Here is a 23,364-nt window from a genome sequence, read left to right as displayed (position 1 = left end):
CCTCCCATGGGAATCCTCCCTGTGTTAATTTCTTGCAGTGCTGGCTGTCAGGTGTCAGTGTGGCCTTGACTATAGTGGTGTATGTAATTCTGCGTTTCCTCTGCCACACATACACTCAGCAGCCTGTCCTGCACCCTTCAAGGGCTGGTCCTCTGTGTGGCAGGTTGTGGGAGAGGAGAGCACCAGGCTGACTAGCTCACTACACCAAGCTACTCGCTGCAATAAATATTGATCGTAGGAGACAGTTGTTTGGAGCATTACTGTACATACTGCAATAAATTCATGTAGGTGTACGGTGTTATGTGGAGCTGTAGGATAGGGAAGGCATCTGTTCAGTTTCATCTATGTAAGTGCAAGCATGGGGTTCTAGGGGCCTTTCTGCCCCGAATTCACCACATGTTTACACACATACCTGCTGGACTTGACTAGCATGGGGTTCTGGGGACCTTTCTGCCCTGAGATGTACTGGGGACCTTTCTGCCCTGAGATGTACTGGGGACCTTTCTGCCCTTAGATCACCACACGTTTACACACATACCTGCTGGACTTGACTAGCATGAGGTACTGGGGACCTTTCTGCCCTGAGATCACCACAGGTTTCTCACCTGTTTGTTTGGTCTTTAACGCCGCACTCAGCAATATTCCAGCTATATGATTGCAGCCTGTAAATAATCAACGCTGGACCAAACAAACCTGTGATTGACATCATGAGCATCCATCTTCGCAATTGAAATACGATAACGTATATCTACAAGTCAGCGAGCCTGACCACCTGATCCTGTTAGCCGCATCTTACAACAAGCATGGGTTGCTGATGACCAACTTTAGCAGGAAGTCCACATGATAAGCATGCTTATGGTTCATCTCCACTGAAGCATAAACTATATTCCCCACTGAAAGCTGGTTGACACTGCGTGTATGGGTGTACACCTGGCACTTGTATGTTACTTCCTTATCCAGAGTGAAGGGTGTGTGTTATGGTGGGGGGGATGTCTGGTTTCTTCATTTCCTCAAGGTCATAGTGGGGATATAGAAATGAGAACATAGGTGCTTGCTTTGCTTGAATAATTTAAAAAAAAATCAACCATTTAATTTCGGATTTATTATTTGCTACCTTATTAGATGTAGGTCTTCAGCAACCCATGCATGCTTAAAAAGGTGCCTATGCTTGTCGAAAGAGGCGACTAATGAGATTGGGTGGTGTGGCTCCCTGACTTGGTTGATGCATGTCATCTTCTCCCAGTTGCGTGGAACAATGCTCATGATATCAATCACTGGTGTGTGGTGTGGTGTGGTGTGGTGTGGTGTGGTGTGGTGTGGTGTGGTGTGGATGGTGTGTGGTGTGGGTGGTGTGGTGTGTGGTGTGGTGTGGTGTGGTGTGGTGGGTGTGGTGTGTGTGGTGGGATGGGATGGGTTAGGCTAGGTATTTAGTTGGGTGATGTGTGGTCAGGCAGGATCAGGCAGTGTGAAGTTCACAGTGGTATGGTGTGGGTGTAGTTGAATGGTGTTGGGTCATTGCTAGTATGGTGTATGGTAGTGGGGGGGAATGGGGTAGGATGGTTGAGGGTGCATAGGGTGGTGTTAAAGAGGATGGACATGAATACAATGGATGCATTCCTTGCTGTACTTGGTGTATATAACCAAAATGTCTTGATTTTATTTTTTAATAGAAAGATATGGTAAAGGGAATGATGCCTCAAGCAAGATGGCTGTCAATGATTTGACTATGTTTGAAAGTTTGAAATCAAATTTAGTCCATGAAATTAAACCCTGTCTACAAGGTTGGTGGCATCATTGTGAGCAACATCGGCGTGATGGATGTCGTGCTAGATGAGATCAGTAGTAGTCAGGGTATCCCGAGGCTAACTCTATTGATTGGACACGACTAGACAGACAAAATGGCGTAAACACTGATTGTGTCGCTGTAATACATCCCATTCACGCTCCTCGCGCTCAATGATACGAGGAAATCAGACGCTAGGTGTATCAATACTGTGAAGTTGAGTATATAGGAAATGTCTCATACACAAAATCATGCGATCACAGAACTGTCTTCTGCTTTTTTTTTTGCTTTGAGAAATGAGCTGTAATTGAGATCTTTGCCATTTGTCCAGCCTCTTTGATGCACTCTACATGTAGACAGTCACCAAATAAGGAGGTTTTGCCGTGTTGTGTCTGCGTGTGTGTGGGAGTGGCTTCACTGTAGTGAGGATATGTTCTAGCCAAGTAGAACATGAGAAAAATATAAAAATATGAAAATATTAAGAGATTCATTTTGGTCTCAATGGCTGAGATTGATTCCAATATAAGAATAATTTTCAGTCTCAAGTTCAACAGGGAAAACAAACTCTGACATGATGACATAGGATAACTGTTAAAAATAGGAAATATATTCTTGCCAATGATACATTTAACATAAATTAGCTGCTAATATTAACATACTTACAATTATACGACATTTTATATTTATGCTTGTCGTAAGAGGCGACTAACGGGATCGGGTGGTCAGGCTCGCCGACTTGGTTGATGCATGACATCATATCCCAATTGCATCTATCGATGCTCATGACATCAGTCACTGGATTGGCCAGACTCTATAACTTACAGACTGCCGTCACATAGCTGTAATATTGCTGAGTGCGGCGTTTAACAACAGACAGACATATCATTTTTATTCATATTTGTATTTTTACTATCATCCTCATTATATTCATCAGGATGCACATTCTCTGGTGCTCAGTTTTGCAGGTGTATGAATGTCACCTGTTTCGATGTTCACTTGCATTAACTGTGTGTTTTATTTACATATAGGTACAGTACCATAGTGAGTTCGAGAGGTTCAAGTCCTCATATACAGTGATACCTGATAACCCTGAGCTACAGCGCCACATGCTTAACACCAAGAATGCCAGTCTGGTAACTAACACCCAGGCATGGTTTACTGAGGGAGGGTGCCGGTAGTACACCCTCAAATGTGTGCTGTGCTTACCTCTTAGTTTCCTTTAATCAAGGAAGAAATATATGCATGGAAAGTAAAGTTGAAACAGTTGAACCAATATAGATTGGTGTGTTAATAGATATAGGGTTTCCGTCATAGTCCAAACATAACAGGTTTGGTATTGAAGCCTGTGAAGTGATTGATTCTGGATCAGCAAAACCAGTGGTTGATAGCATGAGCCCAGTGTATGACAGTATGATGATGCATGAACAGATGACATGTAATAGCCACCCTTTCCTTTTTTGTCTTCTCTTTCGTAAGCTATCATAATATGATGACGCTTGATCAACCAGATCACACTTAATAACCATCTGATCACCCATACGGAAACTGCCATATCCATCCAATCCCCATTAATCTGCTGTCACAGACACTGTCATATCCATCCAATCCCCATTAATCTGCTATCACAGACACTGTCATATCCATCCAATCCCAATTAATCTGCTATCACAGACACTGCCATATCCATCCAATCCCCATTAATCTGATGTCACAGACACTGCCATATCCATCCAATCCCCATTAATCTGCTGTCACAGACACTGACATATCCATCCAATCCCCATTAATCTGCTATCACAGACACTGTCATATCCATCCAATCCCAATTAATCTGCTATCACAGACACTGCCATATCCATCCAATCCCCATTAATCTGCTATCACAGGATCTATCATATCATCCAATCCCCATTAATCATCTGTCACAGAAACTAGGCATGCAATCCCTTTAAATTTTCTGTAACGGCAACTATCATAATATGATGACACATGATTGCCCAGATCACACATAAAAAACATCCAATCACCTTTAATTTTCAGTCAAGTTCATATGTGGCAACAATACACACTACTTGGTTATGATATATCGCAACAGAGAGTCAAATTTTCAACTATTCACACTGCAGCCTACGCGACAAACTGTTTCAATAATCAAATAAAGTTTATGTTTGACAGACATTTTGTGGAAGCAGAAACACAAGTAGCCAGCCTCTGTCTCCGATGGGGTTGGCCTTCACTATCCTGACCATGTGCTCACCATGTGTTCTCTTTCCATGTTCAAAGCTGAGCAGAGACATCATGAGAGTTGAGACTTTGTCCCACAAGGATCATGTTCTTTATGTCATACCCCTTTATACTGCATCACAAGCAGTTGATGCTTAACTGTTCTGGTAATATAGCTAAGGACTTGTTCCTCAAGCTTAGCACTTTGACTGTCATGCATGAGTATATGTTTTCATGATTCACCAGATCTAGAATATACAAGGGCCCATTAAAATGCTTATTGTTGTTGGTTAAGGTTTTAACCATCCTTGACCCAGTAGATGTTCCTGTGTTAAGAATTAACATCAATATCTTTGCGTTTCTGGAGGTAAAAACATTAGAAATGATGTGCGTACTATGTAAATCCACAATGGAAATTTATGCATAGTGTGAACATAGGTTTTTACGTTTATAACTCCATAAAGGCTAAAGGGGCGGTCGGGTAGCCTTGTGGTTAAAGCATTTGCTCGTCACACCGAAGACCCGGGTTCGAATCCCGACATGGGTACAATGTGTGAAGCCCATTCCTGGTGTCCCCTGACGTCATATTGCTTGAATATTGCTAAAAGTGGCGTAAAATCAAACTCACTCACTGACTCACTCACTCACCAAAAAGGCTAAACATTTTGAAATCAATTCTTATGCATACATATGTCAGCAATGAGATCTTCACAGACTGCTTATTTAATCATGAACACGCAAAAACTGTAGACAACAGTACGAAATAGATGACATCATTCAGCACAATAATCCCTCACCAGCCCGCCCTTTCTATTATCAGCAAATGAGGAAACAGGCGTCCATTAGTGGGAATGGCATATTTATTTTTGGTCAATGAAACATAAATGCAAAAGAATATTGCAGTGTATTATATTTAGAATATGTTCCCAGTTCATAATGTTTTGGAACCATGTTATGTCCTATGAGCAGACCAATGAGAATTGGTAGGTTACAGTGTGATTTGGTTGGTTATGTAATGGAGTTAATCATTTTGTCAAACACGGGTTTGGCAAAGCAGTAGATGACATCACAGGAGATTTCAACATGCAAATGAAGTATACTACTCAAAAGAAGTTAAGGACTACCAGATTCTCTCATGTTTCTATAGTTAATCTGTCATTCCTTGACACATTAATTATAGTAATATGATCGAGTTGGGTGGTCCTTAACTTTTTTTGAGTAGCATATAATGATGTAAAACAATGTTTGGGCACATACAGTGACAGACTTTATTTATTATTTCTTCCTTAATTGAAATCAACAACCTATGATATTCATTAAACTATTTTTTGTTTGATTTCCCACCAATTTTTGGAGAAAAGCATACCATGTTTTTAGTATAGAACTATCGTACCTGAAGACTTGTTAGATTTAACAGTATGTATGTTTGCAGTGCAGAGTTGTGTCCCTTAGGCTTGATGGAAACCTGTGATGATTGAGTCGAATCCTGGTTGGTCCTGATTATGTTTCTAGGTTTGTCACACAACATATTTCCTCCAACATCAAACTGACTTGCCATGATATAACTGGAATACTGTTCAAAGCAATGTTAAACCCAACTCAGTCTAAATTCAATCTAGTGCTATCAAATTTTGCTACATGGTCACCAGTGTATATCCTAATTCTCACACTCACCAATTAAATATGTCAGATATATTTAAATATGCACTTCACATATTATAATCAGTTTGGTGTATCATGGAAAGAAAAAAATATTCCTATCGAAAGTGGAATAGTATAGAAGCACAGGATCTGTATGCAATTATCTGCTAGACTGCCAGGACCTCAGTAACCAATTCAATAACATTTGTATGCATCGCGAAACAATCAGGATTAGTCCATATTGCGATCCTTCATCTGAGACTCTGTTCTCCGCCAATGTCATAAATCTATAAGTGTCCACGCAGCATTATGAGGTAGCTCCACCAGTCCATCCCAGCAACCTTGAACAATATGGGAGCCAATTACCGCCTGATGTTTCTTGGAGATGAGGCCTATGTGAGCTGTAATTGTCCTGCTTACCTCCTATCTACCTCAGAAGCAGTAGCTTCTGTTCAGTTCCTGGTCAACCGGTTTCCTGACCTGCTAACATTAACAGGTCAATTAACATGAAATTGAAAGAAAAGTAATTAACACATTCCGCTGGGAGCACTTTTCTGGGAGTGAGTATTGTCCTACGCCAGAGTAGAATTGTTTTGCGCTGGTCATGGATCCCCGAATGTCATACCAAAAGATGTTTAATGACGGTGCTTGCTGTTACCCTGCCTAGTGCTCAGCATTAAGGGAATAAAATATTGGTCTGGTCGGCTCGGAGTCAGTATACTGTGTCTGAGTGGGGTATTCATTCATGGTATCTCAGTGGGCTAGCATTATAAAACTTGCATTAGTCTGGACTAAAACAAGTTGCAACATACACACATATGTGTGCATACATGTTACTGTTAAAGTGCAATAATCTTGAATGCGACGTTAACCTCACCTCACCTCACCTCACCTCACCTCACCTCACCTCACATAGTTTGGCAGCTTAATTATGAACTCATGGGGGCTGAGGACATTAAAAGGTTAATGATATATGTTACTGCTGTATTTATTATGTACTAGAGTGAAAATAAATCTTAAAGTAGGATCAGACTGAAATTTGTGGTGCAGTCTTTGCGTTGACTTTTCTTTAGAACTTCTGTTAAACATTTTATATGGTTTACTTTGTGGTAAATAACATGCTTGTCAGTCAGAGCCAAAGACCAGGGTTCAATTCCCAGTATTCATGCCAAGTTTGGTTCCCAACATGGTTATTCCATGTATTCCGTTTAAAGTCTGTCTGTGATATGGCTGAAATGTTGCTAAAAGTGGCATATGACACCATACTCACTCAAAGACTCACCCATTCAGAGCCTGAAAACTGGAATATTGCTTGAAGATAAAAGCAAACTCACTTGCTCATCTCTTAAAGAGAATCTATAAAATATGTAAAAAAAGTGAATTACTTTCATTGATTTTCTGGCTGTTACACGTACCTATTACATAAAATTGCAGAATAAGTTGTTAAAATTAAGTGCTCTTAGTTTGCCCCGTATTAGCAATAGGAACGCATGTGTGCTGATGTCTTCCCAGTGAACCTGAACGTAAGCCCTGACAGTCTAGGCCCAGACTTTCATATCTCGGTGATGTGCTATGACAGAGATGAAATTGCTTTTCACACGGTTTAGAGATTGTCTTTGCTGCATCTGTATTGATTTGATGGAAGACAAAATTAGCCATGTTGCTTGTGTTGTGTGAGAGTAAATATGGCCCCCTTGTGCAGGCCAAAGTGTTTGTTGCCATCTGGTGGTAATTATTTGATATTTTCTCTGCTTATTTCTGGAGAAATTGAATGATTGCTGAGTTGAGCGAGATGATTAGAATCAATGTGGTAGCAAACAAGGTGATTTTAAGCACATATACCTGTATGGGTTGTGTATATGCTCAAGGCTATGTTGCTCTTTGCTTACGATGCATAATGTATGCTTAACCAATTCAGCAGATGATGCTATGGTCAAATGTGCCTTTCAGCAGAAAAGTAAATGGAGCCTCATCATTTCAAATGATTTGTCCCTCATTTTAACTTGTCATAAAACCTAGATAATGAACATTGTGTGATAAGCTCTGGTTGTCACGATATTTTAATTGTACGCATGGATGCACATTCAGAATGCACATTAAGAAATATTTGCCATTTTTGGGGTAATTATTCACTCTTGATTTTTCAGGGCTTGACCTACTTGCTCTTTCAGGCTTGCAGAGGTTGAATAAAGGGAAACAACTCTTATTGGGTAACTGTGTTCAGCGGTAGAGTGACTGCATGGTTTTCTTCCATTTTAGATGTAGTATCCTGAACATCACAAGACACAAGTATCTAAAGATGAATCCTGTTTATATATAATAAATTATTTTTTATATTTTTGTACGAAATAATTCTGTGTATGTATTTTGAAAATGTGTGAAATATACGTGTATTGTATGTATATTTGTTGAAATTTGAAGCCTTGAATGTGTATGGGACAGTTTGTGTGTTCTCATTTTATGATTTATACAATTGTGAAGGAAAACCGTCAACACCATGTGAGACAAATCCTTACACCATCACGACCTAAAGATTTCTTCAGAGCATCTGAGATGAATTAAATGGGTACACACAAATATATAATGCATAACAATTAAGGCATTGCAACATCACCATCATCGTCGTCATCAACAGGATCAATGCTTCTACCATCGTCGTTATCGCTAGGAAAATCACATTTTTTAATACTTATTTTCTTAATCATTTTTTGTCTTTACGTTTGATGGCTTTCCTGAAAAATTAGTTGTTTGTCTGATGTCACTAGAATCAGTACCACAGTGCGTTTGAGAAGAGCAAGAGCATCTACACCGTCATCGCTGACCCCAATGGACTGCAACAGCTCCTACAGAACTCCAAGAATGCCAGCGTGGTAGCTACGCTTTTATTGTGTTAACTGTTATATGACCAAGTTGTCTCCCTTTGGGTAATATAAGTCTATATGTTGATGACACTTTAAGGCCTTGTCTTGTGGATACCAGTAACCTATTCTGGTAGTTCATTGGAGATATGTTAACTGAAATGTTCAAATTAAATCTGTTATAGATATATGTATGCTACTCAAACTTTTATAGGGATATCCCCAATATTTCGTATTACATCAAACTGATTACTGTATGTAGACCTGTCCTTATCAGTCACTTTAATCACTATTATGAGGTGCTCAGATCTGATAATGTATCAGCTGTATGTTATCCTTGCTTGAAGCATTAATTAGTGATGATTATCTTGATTAAGTTTGTTTTAAAAATTAATTTTATAAGAATTTATAAATATTATGAAGATTTCTCATTTGAGGGAAATGTAATTATCAATGTGATGTTAATTCTCTTTTCTGGTTATTGGTTCTTTTATATATACCCTCGAAATGTGACTTTTCAGATTAATTGTTCAGTAGTTTTGACAAAGTGTAGCATTATTTAAGCTATGAGATTCCGATTGAAATGAAAAACAATTTTCTTTGTATTTGTAAAATCAAAATCAATTATAATGGCTACAAACTATGCAACAGTATACTGGTATATATCCCTTGTGCTAGAATCTGTACCATGCTGATTTTGAGAGGACCAAAGGTGATTATACAACAGTTGTCGATCCTCTCCATGTGAAGAAATGTCTTGAAAACACCAGGAATTTGAGTTCGGTATGGGTAAATAATGGTGTTGTATTGTACTAGTGCAGCATCTCGGCCGCGTAGATAGTAGCATGCTTGCTAATCGCAAAGCCAGTGTCCATTATTCACTGCAAATAAGCTGCATCACTTCATATTCAGCCATACAACAGTTATACAGGCTTCAAAGCAATGCTTTGTGGATGTGACTGTAGCCCAGCGGATAATGTGTTCATTCATGGAATAATGGTTTGATTCCCAGAATATGTTTAAGTGTTAAATCCTCATTTAGCCATAGTGTAAAATAAGTTTGAAGATGTTTGGGATTCTTGGGATGGTCTAGTTCCTTTTATTTATACTTTACTATGAGTTTGCTACACACAGTGTCTAATGTTCGGGTTTGAGACCAAGGAGAAATATTTTGTCCTTCGTGCTGAACCTTCTTTAGTCTTTTGATGTTGCATTTATATGTGTATGAGGATATAATCTGAGCTGTATGTGAAATGCTGATAACCATCAGAGCTGTATTTGGACTATGGAGAACCTTCAGAGCTGTATTTGGAATATGGAGAACCATCAGAGCTGTATTTGGAATATGGAGAACCATCAGAGCTGTATTTGGACTATAGTAAACCATCAGAGCTATATTTGGAATATGGAGAACCATCAGAGCTGTATTTGGAATATGGAGAACCATCAGAGCTGTATTTGGAATGTGGAGAACCATCAAAGCTGTATTTGGAATATATGGAACCATCAGAGCTGTATTTGGACTATGGAAAACCATCAGAGCTGTATTTGGAATGTGGAGAACTATCAGAGCAGTATTTGGAATGTGGAGAACCATCAAAGCTGTATTTGGAATATATGGAACCATCAGAGCTGTATTTGGACTATGGAAAACCATCAGAGCTGTATTTGGAATGTGGAGAACTATCAGAGCAGTATTTGGAATATGAGGAACAATCTGAATTGTATTTGGGATATATGGAACCATCTGAGCTATATCAGAAATATGAGGAATCATCAGAGCTGTATTTGGAATAGGAACCATTTGTGTTATATTTGTCACTGATAGTTATGGCACTTCGTTCTAATTTAAAGGGGATCTAGGCTCGGCTAATTGACAGTCCTACCCACAATGTTTAATGATTCTTTCTTGGGCTGCTAGTTTTAGGATGTATACCATTTGAGCAGTTACTGACGACACTAACTATACTGAAACAATGTCATGGTATTAGTTACGATGTCCTCATGGCAGAAAATAGGCACCAGACATTGGCGCTTAGTCTTTTGACAACATTGTTGCTTAAGAGTCCATACTGCCTGCTGTGTTGTATGATAATCTGTGTGTCATGCTCATTTAGAGAAGCCGACATTACTAATGGTTTTTCAGATTCACATGAATGGAAGAATGTCTTGAAATAATACAAGGAATTACATTTGGATTGGTAGAATGGTTTTGGCTCTGTTATGTTGTTGATGTTGTATTGACCACGATTTAGTATGCACAATCACCCAAGGCAGCTTGGTTCTCTTGTATGAGACTGCCTCCATGGTCAAGTGGATAGAGGTTCTGCCTGGAGAACAGAAGGTTGGTGGTTCAATCTCAAGCCCTGTCGTAACAAAGTACTTTAAAGGAAGGTACCTGTCACCGGTTCATCATTAACTGGATAAAACAAAGACTGGTTGGCTTGAAGTCAGTAGACTGTGTCTGTGAAACTGTGGCATGGTATCTCAGTGGGCTACCAGAGTTGTAAACCTCACTGTGGTTACCTACCACATGCTGTGATATAACTGAAACAAGCTAAGCCATGTTAAACCCACTCGTTCACTCACTGTTAATTCAGTGCTTTTCGTCCTTGTACTGACCTATTTCAGTTCTTTCATCTTGGAACTATTAGAGAGTATCATCTTTTCTGGAGTACATATGCCAGGGCTTGCACACTGTAGCATGGCTTGTTGTTGTGGTAGGTTTGTGTTTTGTCGGTGGTAACATGTTTGCCCAAAAGCTGCTCTTTCAATATTTTGTTGTAATAGATTCTCTACTCACTCACAAGTCATTCATACTCATTCAGACTGGTAGTTAAAGCGTTAGCTTGTCACATCAAAGGCCCAGGTTCAATTTCCCACATGGGTATAATGTGTTATCCCATTTCTCGTGTCCAAACTGTAATATTGCTAAAAGTGGCGTAAAACCATCCTCACTCATTCATGATTCCTTCTGCCAGACTCTGTATCGTGCGGATTTTGAGAAGAGCAAAAGTGACTATACTACGGTTGTAGATCCCCTCCACATGAAGAAATGCCTTGAAAACACCAGGAATCTCAGTGCGGTATGATGCAGTGGTGCCAGATGTATGTTGTGGTGTTTGTGTGAAGTCGGTATATGTTGTCCACCGTCTCAAGTCATAATTTGGTGGTTGGCCATCACAGGGCAAGTTTCAAATCCAAATAAGTTTTTTGGCTACTAACTGTTATCACGATCATAATTCATATGATTGCTGATCTGTTTTCAACATCACTGGAAACAAATGATAGGCTCAGCTGTTGCTGTTTGAAAACACTTAGTGTGCGACATGTGTATTTGTATGGTGGAATAAAACTTGAATGTTTTAGCACACTGTAGCATTGTTTGTTACCATGATATTACGGTAGGTATAAGCTGTTGGTGGATATCAAAGTTATCACATGTCGGTGAAAGGTTCATTTCTGATTGGTTTCCTTGTGTCAGAGTGCCTACCATGCTGATTTTGAGAGGACCAAAAGTGACTATACTACGATTGTGGATCCCCTGGTCATGAAGAAGTGTCTTGAAAGTACCAAGAATCTTAGCGTGGTATGATGAAGTTCAATTAGCACTTCGCTGTTGTGTTGTCATAGTTAGATCAGAAATCTGCTCACAAGTTTGTTTAGGTAGGTATTGCCATATCTCCATTCCCCATATTTTCTGAAGCAGAGTCTTGATGCATCTTCAATATCATTCACATTTTCAAGAATTTTGTCCTGCAATGACCTTAAAATAATTGTTCAGAGTCATGAAAGCTAGATATTTGCTGTTATTGGGTATGGTGGAGGGAAGATTGGTCGTTTAAGTGCTTGCTCGTCAAGCCAAAAAATGCAGATTAGTACAAGAGCTGGCATACTGTAGAATGGCTTCTGTTGCTGTTGTGAAGAAGGTTTGGAGTCAACCAGGAGTTGGACGCAGGTTTTGAGATAATACAACAGGAACAGATTAATAACAGATTGGTTTCCTTGTGTCAGAGTGCCTACCATGCTGATTTTGAGAGGACGAAAAGTGACTATACTACGGTTGTGGATCCCCTGGTCATGAAGAAGTGTCTTGAAAGTACCAGGAATCTTAGTGCGGTATGATGCTGTTCTATTGGCACGTCACTGTTGTGTTGTCGTAGTTAGATCAGAAGCCTGCTCACAAGTTTGTTTAGGTTTGGAATCGCTATGTCTCCGTTCCCCATATTGTCTGAAGCAGAGTCTTGATGCATCTACAAAATCATTCACATTTTCAAGAATTTTGCCCTGCAATTACCTCTTAAAATAATTATTGAGAATCATGAAAGGTAGATATGTGCGGTCAAGCCAAAAAACTCAGTTTAGTCAAAATCTGGCACACTGTAGCATGGCTTCTGTTGCTGATGTGAAGAAGGTACAGACTCAACCAGGAGTTTGTTAGATAATACAACATGAACAGATTGATAAAAGATTAATAACATAATTATGGGTTTCATTATGTCAGAGTGCCTACCATGCTGATTTTGAGAGGACAAAAAGTGACTATACTACGATTGTGGATCCCCTGGTCATGAAGAAATGTCTTGAAAGTACCAAGAATCTTAGCGTGGTATGATGAAGTTCAATGAGCTCCTCGCTGTTGTTTTGTTGTAGTTAGATCAGAAGCCTGCTAAAGTCAAATTTCGATTTGGGATCGCCATGTCTCAGTTCCTTAAATTGCCTGATGCAGAGAATTAGTGCTTTTACCAAACCTTTTGAAACAATTTGAGAATCATTAAAGACAACTTTATTCTGTTCTTGAGGGTGTATTGGGTCTGGTGGTTGAAGTGCTTGCTTGTCGTGTCGAATCTTATTTTTGATTCCCCAATGGGAATATTGCAAAAATAGTGTAAAACGTCACTTAACGTGTTCTGAAAGACTTGTTCAAGAGCTTGCACACTGTTGCATGGCTACTTTTGCTGATGTGTTGGTGGAGTTGGACCTAGATGGTTTCAACAACTTAAATAAATCTAAACAGATTGGTTTACTTGTGCCAGAGTGCCTACCATGCGGATTTTGAGAAGACCAAAAGTGACTACACTACGGTTGTGGATCCCCTGGTTATGAAGAAATATCTTGAAAGTACCAAGAATCTAAGTTCGGTATGCAGCGTAGTTTGTTTAGTAGATGTTGTGATGTCTTGTAGGAACGTAGCCGTAGAAGTAGTTGCACTGTCACTAGGATATTGGGCAAAAAAAAAGACGAGGCTTCATTTGCAAATATGGGCACATTGTATACTACTCAATATTGCTGCCACGCCTTGTTCACTCGCGGACTTTGTTGGTGTTGAGATGCATGTCGAGGGAGTCTCTAAAAGTTCAAAGGATAATATCAACTTTCTCAAAAGCTTATTCAAGAGCTTGTAGCATGGCTTGTAGATGTAGCATTTGGTCATTTGGGTGACGTTGTGGTTAAACATTCACACTGGAACATCGATTTACCAGTTCGATACATGTGTGAAGCCCATATATGGTTCCCCCACAGTGATATTGCTTGAATAGTGCTAGTGGCTGAAAACTCTAGCCTGTAATGCATCATTTGGTAGTTCAGTTGTTAAAAGACTGTCAGGCTTAGGAAGCCGATTTGTTCTTTCAATGTTTTTGAACCAGATTAATTTCTGATTGGTTTCGTTGAGCTAGACTCGGTACCATGCTGATTTTGAGAGGACCAAAAGTGACTATACTACGGTTGTGGATCCCCTGGTCATGAAGAAGTGTCTTGAGAATACCAAGAATCTTAGTGCGGTATGGGGTAAACCCTTGTGTTGTGTTGTGATAGATGTAGATTTCAGTAGCAAGGAAGTTCCAAATAGGAATTAAAGGTTTTTTTTGCGTGCTTTGAATATTCTATAGGAATTGCTCACCAGTTTAAATTAACATGTACTTGGAATCCTAAGTTGTTGAAAGGAAAGACAAAATATTTGGTCCGTCCACCTAGTCTAGTCTAAACAGTAAGTAGGTGTTCAAGCTTGCTGCAGTTCATCTGATGATGGTATTAATGTCTACTTTGTTACTGTTAGAATGTGTACCATGCTGACTTCGAGAAGACCAAGGGAAATTACACGACGGTGGTTGATCCCATGTCGGTCAGGAAATGTCTCGAAAACACAAAGAACCTTAGCACGGTATGGTTGATGATGATATACATGATTTTAAATCCCTTTCGGAAATGCTCCTTTAATGTGTCTCATGTAATCTCTGAGATAAAATACTTTTGATGTATGATGAATTTTGAAGATTTGTCTCTTAACCTCTATAAGACAAACATATAACCAATGTATTTGCCATCAATGCAAAGTATATTATCTCTCAGCTTCTAGTAACAAAACTAAAACATTTACTTTTTCTTTGTCAGTACTCAGTAAAACCTGATAGAGCTTCAGCCTTGTGGTTTGATCCACGGCTTCGTCGTACCAAAAGACAGTAAAAGATGGTACTTATTGTTATCCTGGCATACTGTGAAGGGGATAAAACAAGCACTGGCTAGCTATACAAGTCTACATGATCTGTTTGCTTGTAATAAATGTGTGTATTACATCAGTCATGAACATAAATTATTCATCATCAATTCCCAGACTCAGTACAAGAAAGACTTTCAGGAGTCCAAGGGCAAGGTCAAGTCTATTGCTGACCCTTTGACCCTCAAAACTGCCATGGCTGCCACCAAGAATGCTAGCTTGGTATAAAGATATTCTTCAAGCATGTTAAATTATTGTGAAATAAATGTAATAACTATGATTAACAATGTTGTGTTATTTTGTTTCTAATGAACAATTTCTTTTTACAAGTCAGTTCTTTTTGTTTCAAAGGATATACAAATCTAACACGATTGACTGAGTATTTGCAGACTTAACACTGAACAATTTGCTTGAATAATCAGCAACTAGAATAAGAACTGGAACCAGATGGCATGTGATCGTGAATAAAACTGCTTTACTAATCACCAACTTACTATGCACATTTAGTGGTTGTCATATATTAGCTGTAAGTTGAAAATTATCCTATTTGCACTTCATACTTTATTGCTAAAATTCACCCTCATTTTCATAAGTGTCCGGTGCTCCTAGGAGGAAAAGGTCTGTCATTTTGAGAGCTGATATTTCATTATGTTTATTTCCGGATTGTTTGTTCTCCCGAAAAATATACCTGTATTTTGAGACCCGAAAAATCATTACATTTCAATATGTTTGGGCCAGGGAAAAAATATAGAGTGAAACACCATTGTGTCAGACCATGATGTGTGGATCGTCTAGTGATCTTGAAGTAAAAGCTTGGTCCTGCGTAATCCTTCTTTATTCATAATTTTCGGTTGTGTCAAACCTTGGATAACGCTAAGTATTACCGTAGGTCCCTTCAACTTCGACACAATGGTGTTTGACTGGATGACTGTTAGATCATTGTTATCTTTTCCACAAAGCTATTTAAGACCAATACCTGGGCTTAAGTTTCTGTTATTGTATATATTATATATATTCACTTCACTAGGGGACATTGGGGGGGGCTAAGTGGTGTAAGTTGTGTTCAGGGTCCACTGATCATGGGTTCAAATCTATGATTCATCCCGATCCACCACTACAATGTTTTTGAATTTAGCTTTGGGCTTTCGTCACCCATTAAGCTAACACACTGTGATATGTCGTATTTGTCTTTCTTAGTGCCCCATTTAAAAAAATGCTCCATAACCAACCTGTAGACCATCTTTTATAAGCGCCCTGTACTAATCCCGGAGATTTTCATGACGCTGTACTTTCTTGTGTATATAACAGATCTTTCTACAGAAAATGCTGCACTGTAAAAGTGGGATATAATTTATTATCCCAAAAAGTTTTTAGTTTCATCAACATTTGTACAAAATAAATATATTCTCTACCACTTGATCTCTGACAACAAATTACCACCACCTCCATTTGTTAAGTGTCCTAGGTGCGTAATGTGGGGTTTAACTCCTCCAACCAACTCGCTTCATGGACAGGGACGGTCAGGTGTTTGAAGCGGTCGCTTGTCACACCGAGGACCAGGATTTGTTCCCCCCTAGGGTACAACGTGTGTAGCTCATTTCTTGTGTCCCCATAGTCTTTCACTTCATAGACTGTTGTGCAAGTGACCATGGCATACAGGCCCATTCACTAACTCGCTGTCAGTAAGTCTGCATGGCTTGTATTTCATTATGATGCTGCTTCAGAAGCCAGTATCTGCATGGTATAATTCTTCATACAATCTTCCTGCAATTGATGGCTGTATAAAAATTGGGGCGATCAGGTAGCCAAGTGGTTAAAGTGTTCGCTAGTCTCGCCGGGTTTGATTCCAAACATGGGCACAATGTGTGAAGCCCATTTCTGGTGTCCCCCGCCATGATATTGCTGGAATATTGCTACAAGCGGCGTAAAACCAAACTCGCTAACACTCACTATTAAAATGCATGAACAGGGCATTTTTGTCCCTGTTTTAAGTAATCTGTAATGCTTTTATCACTCAGCATGGGGAATTTGTGCTCATATAGCCAGTAATCTGTGACTCATGTTGAATGGGAAAATCAGTTTATCATTATGTGACTGATCGGAGTAAATTAGATGAAATATGTCAGAAATTACATGGATGAAAATAAAATGTCTGTTTATGTTCTTCGTCAAGCACTCAAGGAGTTGAAAACTCATTCACATTTTCATCTCATGGCAAATATGCCAGACGATAATTGAAACTAACAACTAATGCGACTAACTTTTGACAAGCACAGAATTCTAGATTTGATGAGATGATGGCATGAATTCTTGCTCATGATATCAGTCACTGGTCTGTCTTGCCCAGACTGGATTATTTACAGTCCACTGTCATGATGGTGGAATATTTCTGAGCATGTAACCGAACAAATGCTGGTGGTACATTTTGAGCCATAAATGAAAGAATATTTATAAGTGTGAGCGGAATGTTTATATAAGAGTCATTTACCAAGGAGGTCTCTTGAGCTACTAGCCATTATAAGCATGCATGTTTATATAGCAGTGACACAAATTACTAATATCTTATAAGACATGTCTGTGTGTAGATTGTAGTTGTGTATGAAAGGTACATATGTCAGTATGCAATATGGCCATGAGGAATTATTACTGGGACAACAGAATTCATAGGAGTCAATTTGAATATACAATCAACCACTGAAATAGTTAAGCATTCTTCAGAAATATGATACAGACATTGATAGATATTTCAGTATTGTTTCTGTATCTTAAAATGTGAAAGATTTTTCAACACTGTTAATCCGTTTCCAATATATGCATGAAGATAGGTGATTGTATGCCTTGTATACATATGGAGTTTTATCATATCGGTCTCATGTTCATATTAGATATCTCTACAAAGAATCCATGTCTAAATGTGGTTTCTGTGGTCCGATTGTTCACTTTAGAATGTTTGTATTATAAAGGTTCAATACCACAGTGACTTTGAGAAGGAGAAATCTCACTATACTGTGGTTGCCGACCCTCTAGAGATGCAGCGCCATAAGGACAACCAGAAAAACATCAGTGGGGTAATGCCATATCTCACTTCTCCATACAACATACCCATGGGGATTAGCGGTTAGAATTGGTCCCTGGGAACCTATGCTGGTCATAAGAGGGGACCAAATGGATCAAGTGGTCGGGTTCAGCTGAATCAAGTCATCGTACCCCAATGCTTGGATCGTTGCTCATAATATCAATCTCTAGATTGTTTTGTCCAGACTTCATTATTTACATGCTGCCATCATATGGCTGGAATATTGTTGAGAGTGGCATTAAACAGCAAAAGATTTTAAGGAAACTGAATGATACTTCCCTTATCCCACAGTTAAGCAATATTGCCATCACAAATGTCAATCCTGTTGGTCAATTATTCTAATATTATTTCTCAAGGAAATTCTCACTATTTTGAGGGAGTTTAGCTTCAGATTATGTCTTTGTGAATAGTGGATGTATTTCAAACTGATATTGCATTTTTAGGAATTTGATTATTGTTGGTAATAGAATGTGATAGTTCTATAGTTGTATCTTAACATCCTTCTCCCATGCTTTTGTTCAATGATTTAACCGTATTTGTTTCGTAAACCCTTTCCACTATCCCATAGTTATTTCCTGCTTAAATAATTATTAATGCTTAGTTCACCTATGTTAATATGGTTAACCTTTATTTATTTTATCTAACAGGTTGAATATCACAAAGATTTTGAGCATACGAAAAGTCAATACACAACAGTTGCCGATTCTGCCGATATGAAGCGCCACCAATCTAATCAGAAAATTCTGAGTGCGGTATGATCGTACATACGGCAAGTGATTGAATGTAGCCAACCCTCGCATCAGACTGACATCACATAATACCCTGGATTGCCAAATAGTTTTGTTACATGTGCATATCTTGAAAATTAAAACCTGAATCTTTTGTTTGCATTTTTGTGTCAAACTTGATTTCTTTTGGACTTTCAGAACCTATTTTGAATCTTTTGCTCAAATCTTTCTTTTGAAATACTTATTTTTATTTTCAGAAGAGGTTCATATTTGTTTGTTCATTTTGAGTTTATCTGATTTCTTTGTTACTTATTTTTCTCTTTTCTTCCTTTCATATATTTTGTTTGCTAACATTTGATAGAAGTACATTTTAAGGTAGTTTAGGTCACATACTAAACATGTATACTCTGTGTCTAACTCCATTATTAATAATCTGTTGTGTAGCTCAGTTGTCATTAACATTAATACAGGGATGAGAATATATGTGCATCATTGGATATATTGAGGTTATATCCTATGGTGCCAGGATTGCGCTTGGAACCTTCTTCTGGCAGGATGACATTGTTGGCGATTATATCATCTTGTTGACCAGTCCGATCCAGGTCGCCCTGAAGATAGTTGTTGGAGAAATCTATTATCTTGTTGACCAATCAGATCCAGGTCACCCTGAAGATAGTTGTTGGAGAAATCTATTATCTTGTTGACCAATCAGATCCAGGTTGCCCTGAAGGTAGTTGTTGGAGAAATCTATCATCTTGTTGACCAATCAGATCCAGGTCGCCCTGAAGATAGTTGTTGGAGACTATTTCATCTTGTTGACCAGTCAGATCCAGGTCGCCCTGAAGGTAGTTGTTGGAGAATATATCATCTTGTTAACCAATCGGATCCAGGTCACCCTGAAGGTAGTGGTTGGAGAATATATCATCTTGTTAACCAATCGGATCCAGGTCACCCTGAAGGTAGTGGTTGGAGAATATATCATCTTGTTAACCAATCGGATCCAGGTCACCCTGAAGGTAGTGGTTGGAGAATATATCATCTTGTTAACCAATCAGACCCAAGTCACCCTGAAGGTAGTTGTTGGAGAAATGTATTATCTTGTTAACCAATCAGACCCAAGTCACCCTGAAGGTAGTTGTTGGAGAAATGTATTATCTTGTTAACCCATCAGATCCAGGTTGCCCTGAAGGTAATTGTTGAAGTAGTGTAGTTGTTAGCCAATGAGATACGAAGCAGAGATATTTGACTGCAAAAATGTGAATAGGTTCATGCAGGTGTAAAGGATTTGTATGTATATTGTTGTTCATTTAATGTCAGGCATTGATGCTGGACTTTGTCAGACCATGCTGTAACATAACTGATGCAGAAAAATGTAACTCGCTCACTCAACTCATACAGACGTGTGACTGTGATGCACTCATATACACATGGATAGTCGGTCCTGGACTAGGGTCCTGATCAGATTTGATATTTCGAGAAAATACTGAGAATTGCCCTAAATGTCGTGACAAGGAATTCTTTGTGATGATACTTTTCTTAAAGCGGACTGTTGCCCCAGCTTACTCTTTCGCTCTCTCTTTCAAAGTTACTTTTTGTTTGGAAGTGAACCTTTTAAGATCACGGTATAATTTGTATGAGATGTATTACTCTGTAGGGATATCCCCCTAGAAACCTGACCCAACTGAAGTGATTCTCATCCCTGAAGGTGTGACTGGTGTGATAAGTGTCCTGTCATTGATGTAGATTGACTTACTCTATATTATTATTTATTATTTGGTTATATTGTTATTGCTGTTATTTATTGAATTATCATTTCAAAATTTAAAAACCAATCTGCCAATCTTGGATAAGTGTTTGAAATGCTTCAACATGTGTTCTCAGTTGTGTATGTTTGTCCAATAATTCTGTGATATAATGATAGAACTGATCTTTGTGATCGTTAAGATGTTCCTAATGGCAGCATGGAATCTCCACGGGTTCACAGTGTAGATGACATTACCTACACAGACTTATGTCATATGCTCGGCTTCTTCCACAATAATTTTGTGTGGCAGTTATGCATCCAAGACTACGCTTTTCCTTGCTTGATATGAGCATGTGTTCTAGTTTGCATTCTTGTGTTTTCTGGACTTCGGATTTAAATGTAATGAGTATCATTGTAATTAATAGACCTAATTTTAGGTTAAATGACTCATTCTTAAACATAATCTTCTTCATGATGTTAAAATCGTCAATCTGTAAATTCATGCTAATATAAGTATATTTACATATTTGATTTTTTATGATTACATATATACATCATGTTTATCATGATGTAATAGTATTTATCATGACGTAAGAGTATTTTGGAAAGATGCTTGATGGTTGTGCTCTGAAGACAAGTGAAGCATCCTCCATTATCTGGGGTATTCCATCTTTGCTTCTGTAGCGACAGTACAGCTTCCATCGCTCCTATCTCTAACACAAATTAGCACAGGATTTCTCTAACAATGCAAAATTTCTCTCACTTATAGTGATTTGATTGGATGGCTATTTTTAGCCTCTTGTTATTGCAATCCGGCATAAAAACATAGCGAAAGGGTATTAAAGGGTGACTTTGCTCCACGATCTGGTGCAGTTTTTGGGTCTACGTCCAGACATTGTACTTGTGTCAAACTAAGACTTTGCTTGTCGTAAGAGGCCACTAACGGGATCGGGTGGTCAGGCTTGCTGACTTGGTTGATGCATGTCATCGATCCCAATTGCATGGATCGATGCGCATGATGTCAATCACTGGATTGTCTAGCCCAGACTAGATTATTTACAACTTCTTTCAGTGGCATTTAGTAGTTGGTGTGATGAAGAAAGACAAGTTCTATGGATGAACAATTGTTCAAGAAGTTGTTCATCCATAGAACTTGTCTTTCTTCGATTATTTACAGACTGCCGTCATATAGCTGGAATATTGCTGAGTGCGGCGTTAAACAACAAACAGACAGTCAGACATTGGAGCGTGCAGCCATACAATTTGGGTTTGAAATGACTTTAATTGACTTAAAATGAAGATAAAATTTGCTGGGACTGCCAACTGTTTTGAACCTATAAGCCAAATAGAGTGGAGATATTATACCCTGGATACTGGAGGATGGAGCGACGATGATCCAGGTGCATCTTGTGGCTATTGTTGTATAGGTGGAGTACCACAGTGAATTTGAGAAGGGCAAGATGGCTGTGAACATGCCAGCTGATGCCCTTGATGTCAAACGAAGTATGACCAATCAGAAACTGGCTAGCGAGGTATAATTACTGCTGTTAATTAGACGCAAAAATATAATTTATCTGTCTTCTGCTGATGTCAACAGATTTCTGTAGTTAAAGGTGTATAAGACAAGTTCTAATCCGTAAGTAGTAATAGAATTGATTGAAATGACATTTTTTATGCAAATAGCCTGACTGGAGTTTGAAGCATGGGTGGCACAGTGGTCCCTGTAAAGAGTTGCTTGCAGGTTATTCTGATCATGGGTTCAAATCCCAAATCCTGATTTGCCCTGAAACCTAGGTTTGTCAGCTACATACCTGTGCTTGTGGGTCTCGCCCAAGTGCTGAACGTTTTTGAGCTGTGTCATTTGGAATTGCTTCCGCATCACACTGACATGCCATGATATAACTGAAATTACTGTTGAAACAGTGTTGAACCAAACTCACTCACTCTACAATTTACTCCTGAACTGTATCAATGAAATAAGGATTTTTCACTTGTAATTCATAAAGTCACTACGTGCCATGCAAACAATTTGTTTCTATATCTGAAAATCGTCAAAATATTGTCAAATATTAAAGGAATTTAAGATGACAAGCAATGCAAGATTTCTACCGTCTTGTATGCGTCCTATCAGGTAGGCTATCACAAAGACTTTGAGATGTCCAAGAGCAAATACACTCAAGTGGCCGACACTGTGGAGATGAGGCGCCACAAGGGGAACAAACAGATTCTGAAGGGGGTAGGATGGGCGACCGTTGTTGGCATCGTGCAGGCATCGTGCTGGGGCTGCATTCTCTTATTGTTGTTGCGTTATTAACAATGCCCTAACATTGTTGTGTGAAGTGTGGCCTTGATAGGAGGGATCTGACTGCAGTGGGTATATTGAGGTGGTTGTACTTCATGGGAAAATAACACTTTTCTCAAACAGTGAATGAGAAAAGCTCGTTTTCTTGACTGATTCAGCAATCGAAAACTGATCTGGTAATATTGGTATTTGGGAAGGTGGTGTGAATGTTTTGTTTATTGTTTACTCCATGGCAGCAATATGAGACAGAAAACTGTTTTTTCAGGATTTGTTTTTACATTTTTTAAACTAATTGTTGTGTTGTACCTTGTTTGAATGCACCACTGCTTCTAAATGCAGTGTCCCTGCAGCGATGAGCAATATACACAGCATTGAACACGGAGATGATACTGATGCTGAATGGAAAAAATGTATTGCTTTAATACAGGAATCTTTGAAAGAATCTTGCTGCCAATACGTAATAAATATCTTCTTACAAAATCATCTTGCAAATAAAATGCCAAAACCCTTTCC

At 38.8% G+C, this 23,364-nt stretch overlaps 1 protein-coding gene across 13 annotated transcripts in view; it reads left to right on the top strand.

Annotated features, from left to right (window-relative positions):
* LOC139463862 (LIM and SH3 domain protein F42H10.3-like) overlaps window positions 1–23,364 on the top strand; it is a 110,676-nt gene that overhangs the window by 58,175 nt on the left and 29,137 nt on the right. For 2 of the 13 annotated variants that reach the window (XR_011653078.1, XR_011653077.1), the window contains 5 exons: window positions 2,812–2,916; window positions 17,965–18,069; window positions 18,725–18,829; window positions 21,977–22,081; window positions 22,681–22,785. The exons of 4 other annotated variants lie outside the window; for them this stretch is intronic. Coding sequence is in view for 1 of the 9 variants with exons in the window: in XM_071245259.1 (XP_071101360.1) it covers window positions 2,812–2,916; window positions 22,681–22,785 (210 nt within the window). In the remaining 8 variants the exon portion in view is untranslated. Of the gene's footprint in view, window positions 1–2,811; window positions 2,917–8,412; window positions 8,518–9,183; window positions 9,289–11,486; window positions 11,592–11,989; window positions 12,095–12,519; window positions 12,625–13,009; window positions 13,115–13,541; window positions 13,647–14,183; window positions 14,289–14,563; window positions 14,669–15,118; window positions 15,224–17,964; window positions 18,070–18,724; window positions 18,830–21,976; window positions 22,082–22,680; window positions 22,786–23,364 lie in introns of all 13 variants that reach the window. 7 more of the 13 variants (XR_011653071.1, XR_011653072.1, XR_011653073.1 and 4 more) reach the window with 7 other exon arrangements.

This window comes from Haliotis cracherodii, unplaced genomic scaffold (assembly GCF_022045235.1).
Source record: "Haliotis cracherodii isolate W230 unplaced genomic scaffold, xgHalCrac1.p SCAF_16, whole genome shotgun sequence".
Taxonomy (NCBI): Eukaryota; Metazoa; Mollusca; class Gastropoda; order Lepetellida; family Haliotidae; genus Haliotis; species Haliotis cracherodii.
This window is presented reverse-complemented; position numbering and strand designations above follow the sequence as displayed.